General features: G+C 48.8%; 1 protein-coding gene across 1 annotated transcript in view; it reads right to left on the bottom strand.

Annotated features, from left to right (window-relative positions):
• The window catches only part of ADAM19 (ADAM metallopeptidase domain 19), a 111,721-nt gene that overhangs the window by 97,241 nt on the left and 4,064 nt on the right, over positions 1 to 10,416 (bottom strand). The window contains exons 2-3 of the mRNA XM_045284582.1: positions 9,611 to 9,696; positions 4,169 to 4,239 (exon numbers count right to left, since the gene is read on the bottom strand). Coding sequence (XP_045140517.1) covers positions 4,169 to 4,239; positions 9,611 to 9,696 — 157 coding nt within the window. The remainder of the gene's footprint in view (positions 1 to 4,168; positions 4,240 to 9,610; positions 9,697 to 10,416) is intronic.

The raw sequence follows: 10,416 nt of genomic DNA, 5'->3' as shown, positions 1-10,416 counted from the left end.
GGGGGGGAGGCATTGCTGCTGGAGGAGCTGAAACTCTGCTTGCCCATCCTCTGTGCTGCTCCGTCCTGGCCATTCTTGGCAATCTTTCCATGTGTGAATTCCATTAAGGGCCTGCTCACTGCTATTCTGGGCTGTGCATTAGCACATGGACTTTGATTTGATAGGGAGAAGGCCAGACACCTCAGGATGCTGAAAGAGAAATGAGAGCTGTCCTCTCCCGCCCCTCTAAGTCTGGAAGCCGCCCCACAGCTGCTGGGAGGCCTGAGAAGCTGATGGGAGGCAGGACCCTACCTAGGCTGTTAGGGTCTTGAACCTGGCTGTGCCCTCTCCTTGGAATTGCCATCTCCAGAGGCGCCTCATGCCTCCCTCCCTCATCTCCTTGAGGTCGCCACCCACCCCCAAGCCTTCCCTAACCACCTTTCCAAAAGGACACTTCCCCCACACCCTCTGTTTCTTCTGTCCCTGGGGGAATCCCACCCAACCCTACAGGGAGGGTTCTTGTCTTCTACCGCCCAAGAATGACCAGCACAGGCACAAAGTCTCCACGTGAGCTACTCGTGGCTGGAGAAGAGAGCCATGGTGGCTCCAAGAAGGGCCTTGACCATGTCTGCCTCATTGCTCCAGAATCAGGGGGTTTCAGGGTTTCTCAGCTTCCCAAAACGTGGCAGCGGATGGATACATATTGATTAAAATAGCGGAACAAGTGGGGCGATGTTAAAAGGGGACACAGCAGTTGTTCTCCAAGATGGCCTCTGCGTGCTAGGGCCTCTGGGACCAGAGGGCAGAATTTACGACCAGATAACTCAAATGCTTGCAGTGGTCTTTGGCATTTTTACCTGTGGGCGTTTTTACCAAGTATGTTTGGCACCTAGGTTTGCTGAAATACAACTGTAAATCGAGGGTGGTGCGCTCAACCTGCCCGTTCCTTCCAAGACGTGGGTTTAACAGTTCGGTGTGGTTTTTAGGCACTCTGCTTGCTTGCAAATTTCCTCTGGATGATTTCTGACATGTTTTAGCAATGGCCTCCTGCCATCCCTCCCTGCCTCACTTCCACCACCTTTGTCATCTGACACACCATGCCCTTTGTTTGTTTACTGTCTGCACCTCCCCACTCCAAAGTAGAAGCCCTAGAAAGGTTTGCTGCCAAGTCCATTCCATTCCAACTCATAGTGACGCTACAGAACTGCTCCTTAGAATGTCCAAGCCTGTAAATCTTTACACGGGTGGGAGAGGGGGCTGGGGGGAACGGCCTCGCTTCTCTCAAGGAGTGGCTGGAAGGTCTGAACCTCTGATCTTGTGGCTAGTAACCCTACACCTAACCTACTGTGCCTCCAGGGTCCTTCTATAAAGGCAGAACTGTTTGGCTGGCAGCTCTGTCCTCACTGGTGCAGAACCCTAGACGAAAGAAGGGCCCATGAACCCATTCAGGAGATGAGAACCAGAGCCTGGGAAATCACTCAGCGCTGGGCCTAGTTCCCCCCACCCCCCACCCCCACCCTCAAGTACCATGGGATTATTACAACTTGAACACAGCCATCTGAAAACTCAGGAAAGGCTCTTCCCTCCCCCACGCTGTTTGGGTTCTGGGCTCCCACGTATCATGAATGAGAGGCTTTGGGAAATAAACACACTAGGAAGTCGTGTGCAGTTGGAGTTCCGCTTGCTAACACATGTCCAAAAACAAAAAGCCCAATTTGGATGAAAATAGCAGGAAGCCATCCCCCAGGGGTACCTGATGAGGTCATATTGCTTGGCTCTGCCACTTCCATTTTGGTGAAGCCTCCTGCCTTCTGACAACCCGGCGAGGGAGGCCAGGAGCCACTTCCAGCTCCACACTGCTCTCCATGCAGAGCCGCAGACAACAGACCCACACCCACCGCTCTTCTCGAAACATCCACAATCACCACAGCGCCCGCCATCCTCACAGCCACCCAAGAGGTTAGTTACAGACAGAACCCCAAACCAAACCCACTCTGACTCATTGCGGTCCTATCCTGACGCTCTAGGACAGAGCAGGATAGGGCTCCCAGGGCTGTGAATCCTTATGAAGCAGACCTTTCCTTTAGGAAAGCACACCTTTTGTTTACGAAAGCACACCTTTTCCCTGCAGATCGGCCAAATTCCAGAAGATTCAGCAATCTGCGCAAAGCCCCACAGCTATTGTGGGTCTCTGATCTCAGACCCCGGCCACGAGCACAGACGATCTTGGTCCCAGCTCTCTGACAGATGTGCTGGGTGGCCTTCCACCACTTACACCACTGTGGCTTCAGCTGCCCAGTGGCTGACTCTTTAAAGCCTCCACAGGTCTTTCTTTCAAAGTCCCGCTGGGCTCTCCAACTCAAAGCTCTCATCCACGGTTAGCAGTGGTGCCTGAGCCGCTTGCCCCTCTGAGTCACAATGTCTAAAATGTAAACCATCTTCAGTTTAACTCCTTAGAAATGCTTCCAAAGTTTCCAAACTAAGAGGCAAGGATTGCAACTCAAGTCTGAGGCATCCTATCTGGTCTGCCCAATTCCTTCAGGATTTGCTCACAGTATCAACACTGGAGCCCTGGGGATGTAAAGGATTGTTATGTGCTGGTCTGCTAATCACAAGGTCAGCAGTTCAATCCCACTCTTGTTCCTCTCAGCAGGAAAAAGATGAGGGTTTCTACTCCAGTGAAGATGTACAGCCTCAGATAGTTCTATAGAGTCCTTATGAGTCAGAATCAACTTGATGGCGGTTGGTTGGTTGGTTGGTTGGTTGATCAGCACCACCACTTAGGTTACCTAAGGAAACTTAAGGGTCATTTGCTCCACATAGGACAAAATGGGACAAATGAGACTCAGGGCTGGGGCCAGGAGAAACAGAAGGAGGCCCTGGGCAGCTGTCAAAAACAGACCCTCTCCAGACGAGAGGAAGGCAGTCCCTGGAGAGAATCAGGGCTAGGACAGCCGACGCCATCTGGGGGCCCAGCCGGTCAGGTCGGTTCCAGAGAAGGGAGAGTAGATTGCTGGACTGGCGGTCCTCACAGGAGGAGACCAGCAGAGGACAGACGGCACGCCCATCTATCTGGCAGCCACATACCGGAAGCAGAGGGAAGACACAGATGAAGATCATTCCTGTACATACTCTTGAGTTGCCCTCACACACTTCGGACACCGCCCACTCTCCTTTGCAAGTGTCTGAAAAGCCCAAATTTGGAGTAATTTATATGCTCCCTTCCCAGCCCAGAGGAGCAGCCATTCCATCCTTCTGGATATGGAGAGGCCCTTATCCATCCCTTTCTTGGCAGTGATGCGTTCTATTACTCATCTGCTTCCAGAGGTTCCCAAGGCTGCCAAGAGGAGACAGACGCTCTCCAAGCCACAAAAGCCTTATCTGTGATGTCTGTGTAGCCAGAGGAAAGCAGGACCATGGGTGGGGAAATACCACAGGACTTCAGTCCCGCTGGCCCAGGACAAAGAGACCTTCAGAAGCCAAACAAATTGGGAGCGGCTCCAGAACAAGAAACCGAGGTAGCCGTGCGCTGGGCTTGCACACCTGCTCAGTAATGGGAATCCAGGTACAGCGGTGCCTGGTGGCAAATCAGTGCGGGCACACAGTGGAGCCAGGCTGCCACCCAAGACGAATGCGGTTAGGAAAGAGGAGGAAACAGGCCCGGCAATCAGGAGACTGCTGACAATGCCCTTAGTGATGGAGTTTCCCGGCTAGCTAACCAGGGACACAGAGCAGCCCAGGTCGGGGGCTCCAAACCCCAACCCACTCTGCCTGGCCTCTCCCCTCAGAGTGATTTGTCTCTCAGCCCCTTCACTTCCTGCCATGCGATGGATTGCAGCTAGGAAGACAGCTGCCCAAGTCCCCCAGTCCATCCCTCCCTTAATTTCTCTCTCTGTCTCTCTCTCTGACACACACACACACACACAATTAGCCCTGCAGGCCTGCAGGAAGTTCTAAAGTTCTAGAAACACAGCTGAAGGAAACTTGTTATGATGCTACATGCTGATTTCACCAGCAATCCAAGAGATGGTGTTTTTGCAAAAATGCTCTTCCCCTAAGCCCAAGGACTGCGAAATTAGGGTCACTCTGCAAACTGCTTCCTTCCAGAATAGTGACACCTGCGTCCGGCATTTGACGTGAGGCCACAGCAGTTCATTGTTCCGTTTTAGACAAAGGAGGGTCCACTTACTCATTCTTCTCCAGGTCCAGGAGCAGTTCTCGGCCCTCCGCCATCACTCTGAGCTCAGCCTTACGAGGGTGCTGGAAGTCAGGAGAAAAAAAGGTCAGTCCCCACCCAGTGGGGCCAAGGCACAGTGCAGACACTGGCCCCCAGGAAGGGGCCAGAAAGGGTCAGCTGCATTTCCAGCCCAAACATGAAGTAACCTCAAGCCCAGCCAGCCAGCTCCCCTCCCCCCACTTGGCCTCTCCTGGAAGACAAAGGAAAGAAGCTCGGGGATGACATGCAGTGCATGTCCGTCTGTCTGTCTGTCTGCCAGTCTGATGAAGGAGTACGATGCTCTTAGACAATCAGTGCTGTATGGAGTCCAAGGCTGAACTCCTGGAACTCCAGTTCTGATGGAAACTCCCAACATCTCGGTCTCCTGGTTTATAATCCAGAACAACAACCAAAACGCACTGCCATCGAGCCGGAGCCACCTCACAGTGACCCTACATGACAGGGCAGAACTGCCCCTGGGAGTTTCCGAGAGTGTACTGTTCCTGGGAGTTGAAAGCCCCATCTTTCTCCTGAATAATACAGAGAGAATAATAATGGTCAACCTTAGAGATCTCAGGAGCAGTCCATGGAAAATGCACATAAAGCATTTCTCTCCCTGCCTGGCCATGCTTAGCTCTGGTCTCATAAAATCACAGGGTCTTGCCTCTGCATCATGCTGACCTTATTTTATTTCATCCCTTGCTTTGAAAACCCCCAACTCTTTCAGAGGAAACAACACAGAACATCTCAAATGCAGGGCTCAAGAAACATTTACATGCAAGAGAGGACAGGCTGGCCCAAGTGGCTACATTCTCAGAATAGGTTACGCAAGACGTCACACAAGCAGCCATCAGCAGGAGAAGCATGGTGCACATCCAGCCCCTGCTTCCCTGCCTCCCCACAATTCTTATAAAGACACCTCTAAAAAATAAAGATGGTAATGCTATTGTAAAACAAGAAACAACCATAAATCACAATGCAGCCGAGCATCAGATAAAGCAGGTGCTGCCACAGCTAACCAGGGAGAACTGAAATGGGTGCGAACTCTAAGGAAAAGGTCCCACCACTTTCAAACGTTTGTACTCTTTGACCCAGTAGTATACAGCCGAAGGGAACAAGCAGAAGCTCAGGCAAAGACTTATACACACGTGTGCTCATTATTTATAATAATGAGAACTTGGGAGCAATCTAAATATCCAAAAATAGCCAAATGGTTAAATAAATAACAATTCGTCCATATGACAGAACTCTAAATAGTCATTAAAAATGGGTAACTGAATAACTTTAACATTCTTGAGAAAGTATATCTAATAAATATGAAGCACAGAGTTTCAAAACATAACCCTGTATATTTTACATATTTTATATAAATAGACTTTTGGAAAGAAGCCCCGGAGGCTCAGTGGGTTACACACTGGGCTTGTAAGCACAAGGTTGGTGGTTCAAACCCACCAGCCATTCCAAGGGAGAAAGGTGAAGCTGTCTGCTAGGTCCAGAAACCCTTTGGAGCAGTTCTACGCTGTCACACAAAGTTGCTATGAGTCAGCATTGACTCTGTGCCGTGGGTGGTGGGGCACACTTTGGGGAAAGGAAGAAGGGAGAGGAAAAGTGCACCCAAATGTTATCACAGTTCTCGAGGCAGTGGGATCATTAGTTAATTTCTTTTCTTTTTTTGTATTGGTCCATGTTTTTATAATTGGGTATATGTTTTAAGAAATGGGCTCTTATCCATTTTTACCTATGTATTACAGTAAATTCCAAACAAATTAGAAAAATGAATAAAATAAGAAAAACGTTATCCTGATAAGCTTTATCGATGTCAACTTAGGGCTGTTGAGCTTTTAAAAAAGGAAAAAATCCAGATTGTCCTCACCACCACAAACATATTAAAGCACGTTCCATCCCTTGGGGCGGGGACGGAGGGGTTTCTACTTTGAGCTTGATGATTTGAAACCAAGAAACCCATGAGCCCTTTAGTCCACAAAAGCCTCCAGTTCAAGTCGACCTCACAGCCTCACTTCGCTGTGTCTGAGAAAGAGGGTTACCTACTTGGCTACCTTTGAGTGGGGCTTGCCTCTGCCAAACCCATCTCCCTTCTAACTTGCTGCAAACCCCACTTCTGATTAGCATTCAGAGTAGAAATGCAGAGAAGTTCAAGCCACCGAGGACTCTAGGACCTGAATGTCTTAACCACAGTTCTTGGGCAACGATGGCCATTGCCTAATTCATCTTCCTACCTCGTCTTGAGAAGGAGCACTTCAAACCCCTAGGGCAGCGGGTAGAGAGATGCTTGCCCAATAAGTTTCACTAAGAGATTGACTTCCCTGATTCTACGCTTATTCTGGAAGGCACTTTCCACGGGGTGTTCAGAAGGCACTCTGCTTAATCATGTTAAGCCCCAGGGACACAGACCCACATGGGCATGTGAGAAAGAGAACATGGTAACAGAGCCACAGTGGCAAATCCCTTATCCCTATGTAGGTGGCTGTGACCACCCACATAGAAAAAAGAATGTGACATAAATCAAAGCACTGTCACCTCTCCCCAGAAGAGACACAACTGCAACATGAGTACTAATATTTATTTTCAAATGGGCAACCAAAAATATCTCTCCTTAGTCTGGAAGGTGCTAGACACTGATATGACATGATTCCAGGAGGCATTGCAAACAAAACGATGAAATAGCACTTTAAAGGTCTATGCAGCCACCCTGTCCCAGCTCTCCTGAATAGCTTTTCTCTTGCAACATCATTCCCTGCTCAGGAGGAGCAGCATCACCTCCCAGGGAATATAGAAAGTTGGTCCGCTGCTTAGATTTTTCATAGAGAAGAGTCGTAGCCAGGGGGTCTCTAAGGAACTGCAAGTAGGGAACACTTGGGTGGCGGCTGGGGTGTGAGTGATGTCATGAGGAATTGCCATCATCAGTTGTAAGAGATCACTCAGCAGTTTCAATCTAATTGACACAGGTATTATTTCCCTTAGATAACCTACCTCTTGTTCAAGCCTTACATGGCCGGAGCACATGGATGCACACTTGACTGCTAACTAAAAGTATGGAGGTTCAAGTCCACAAGAGATGCCTCAGAAGAAAGGAATGAAGTTCCACTTAAAAAAAATAGCTATTAAAAAGTCTGTGGAGCATAATCCTACTCTGACACATAAGGGATCACCATTAGTCAGAATCCGGTTAGTTGGATGGATCCAAAAAACCACACAAACGTCCATCTAGTCAATTCTGACTCATAGGAACCTGATAAGGCAGGGCAGACCTGGCTCCTGGGTTTCCGTGTCTATAAGTCTTTATGGGAGTAGGTAGCCTCATCGTTCTCCCTCGGAGCGGCAGGTACTTTTAACATTGCAGTTAGCAGCCCAACACTCAACACGCTATACCACCAGGCTCCTTAGAGGGTTGGGTGGGTGAAATGTCCTTTCTCCTTATGCGTAGATTCAGCAGATCTTCAGCTCCGTACCTACCTACTACTGCCATCGAGTCAATTCTGCCTCAGTGACCACAGAGTACAGAGTGAAACGGACCCACGGGGCTTCCAGGCCTGTACTTCTTTACAGAAACAGACTGCCTCACTGTTCTCCCTAGAAGTGGCTGGAAGATTCACACCACCAAACCTTTCATTTGGATCCCAACACTTAGCTTATTGCACCACCAGGGTACAGTCTGTAAGTCCACCCACCACTCACTGCCATTGAGTCGGTTCTGACTCAATAGCGGCGCTACGGGACAGAAGAGAAGAGCCCCTTTGGGTTTCTAAGACTGTAAAACTGTGGGAGCACACAGCTCCATCTTTCTTCTGCTTCAGGACTCTAGGGGACTGGAAATTGATCAAATGCACCTGCCTTCCCTTATTATCCCATACAAAAGCTAGTATACAGTGATTGTTGGGTTAATATTTGATAAACGAATAAATGGATCACATAAATGCAAACAAGAGCCCCACATGAGACCCAGATTCTACTGATAACTCTCTGGCGTCCATTCGTTTGTTCATTCAGCAGATATCAAGGACGCCAGGCATGGTGCTCCCAATTCCAGGAGGACAAGAACCCATGGTCTTGGCAGACAATGGGTGGGAACAAAAACAGGAACTGGCCCCACTTGGTCTCTCAGGCCCTTCCTGAGGATGCCCAGCAGCCCCCATCTATAAAAAACATCAGATAGATCCATTCCTTGGGCAATAACGGATAGGCTGAAATACACAAGATCTCTGGTTTGGTGTTGTTTTTTTTGTTTTTGTTTTGTTTTGTTTTCAAAAAATAACCTGCTCTAGGAAGATAGCCATCCATTAATTTGTCTAGACTTTTCCTGCAGCTATTTTAAGACCCCTCCCCTTTTTTGGTGAAATGAATTCCATCCACGTATTGTCTTTTGGACAGAATGTCACTTCCATTTGTTCTCAAATGTTCACCACGTTCCCTTAGCAAATGCAAGCAGGAGCCTTTGGGGACATATCTGCATAACTCTAGCTACATCTTCAAAACTTGCAGGCATTTTTTTCATTGGCATTCCAGACTTGAGAACCAGACTGAGGGCTGTCCTGACAGCTCTCATCTTGTGCTTCCACTGCAATCTTGCTCCAAAGTGTTGCCTAATAAATCACAGACCTTTTGAACTAGGAACCACCCTCCACTCCAGCTCTCTTACTCCTTAGTCCCTGTGAGCCCCGTTCCAGAGATGAAAAAAAAAAAAGTTCAAAAGGAGGAAGCCTCAGGAAAACGAGGGGGCTGGGGAGAAAGAGCACAGAACTGATTACTAGTACACACCACCACATCTTACACTTTCTCCCAGCTTTTTCGTTCGTCACTTGAGGGACGGAACCCCAAACTGCACAGAATAGCCTCGGTGCACAGATCCAGTCTATGAAAATAAGATAATCTTCTGTCTGGTTCCCGATTCCCTTGAAGAACCCTGTGCTTTCCACTCCTATCCTGGTCCGAGCAGCCTATTGCATTTCATGCCACATTTCCCAGTATCAGCTCCTTACCCTGCCTCTGATAAAAAGAAAAAATTTAAATATGGTGTGAATAGGCATTGCTCTAAGTGCATTATCCCATCAAGAAAATGAAGCCCGCATTATGCAGAGCAAAAATAACAATTACAATATTTAATCCATTTCAGTTGATGATAGATGACTGTGTCCCACCATCACATTTGCATTTTGCTTCTGTCAGCATCAAGGTGATTTATTTTCTTTAATAAATGTTTCCCAGCTCATAGCACTGGGAAATGCCCTAGAAGTTTGTCACATAAGGATGGAAAACCCCACCTGGGATTCCCAAAATTCACAGAGAGGACAGAGGAGGCCAAACACAACTACTGGACTGACTGGGCTTCCAGGGAAGGTGAGTGGATGGCCCCAAGCTTCCTACCCAAACAGCAGAAAGTGAGAGTTTGAGCCTTACCTTTTCTCTCATGAAGTTTTCTGTCGTCTTCCACTGAGGTATTATCGTTTCATGCTGCAGCTGTGGGCTACCTTCCTCTCTTCCTCCTGCCAACACAAAGGCACAGCACTGGAACCTCAGATGGCCACACCCTAACGAAGCCGAGCATGCATCTGCCAGGACAAGCACTACCAAGTGGGAAGGACTCGATTCTGGGGCTCTAGAGGACCGGCTGGCTTCCTGGAAAGACTAAGTGGTTGGTGGCACCTAGTATGGGCCAGTCTCCAAGGTGTGGGTAATACTGAGGCAAATAGGGACAAGGGGGTAAACAGCGCTCAGGAACTTTACCTTCTGGAGGGGCTAATAAAACAATCCACCCATTTTCTCAGGTAGCGCTAAGTGCCTTGAGGACAATAAAACAGCATCAAGGAATAAAGAAAATAGGGGGGGGGGGTAGCTATTTAGAAAGAATAGTTAGAGAAAATGCTGGGCTACTAAGACCAGAAGGGACAAGAGGCAGCCATGCAGAGATCTGGGGACTGAGTGCTCCAGGTGGGGGCCCACAAATGCGGTGGCCCTGCCTGAACAGAAGTGGACTTGGCCTGTTGAGGGAACTGGGACAAGTCCGAGATAGTTCTTAGCTGCCATGAAGTCGACCCCAACTCCTGACAACCATAAGCACGATAGACCAAAACTGCCTGGTCCTGCGCCAGCCCCGCGATCCATGGGTTTGCACTGGCTGATTCTCAAAAGTAGATTGCCAGGTCTTTGTTCCTAGTGTGTGTGTTAGGTGGGTTTGGCTCAGGGGAGTATGCAAGCTTTCACTG

This window comes from Echinops telfairi, unplaced genomic scaffold (assembly GCF_000313985.2).
Source record: "Echinops telfairi isolate 266 unplaced genomic scaffold, ASM31398v2 ScPeMD7_7469;HRSCAF=8507_0, whole genome shotgun sequence".
Classification (NCBI taxonomy): Eukaryota; Metazoa; Chordata; class Mammalia; order Afrosoricida; family Tenrecidae; genus Echinops; species Echinops telfairi.
This window is presented reverse-complemented; position numbering and strand designations above follow the sequence as displayed.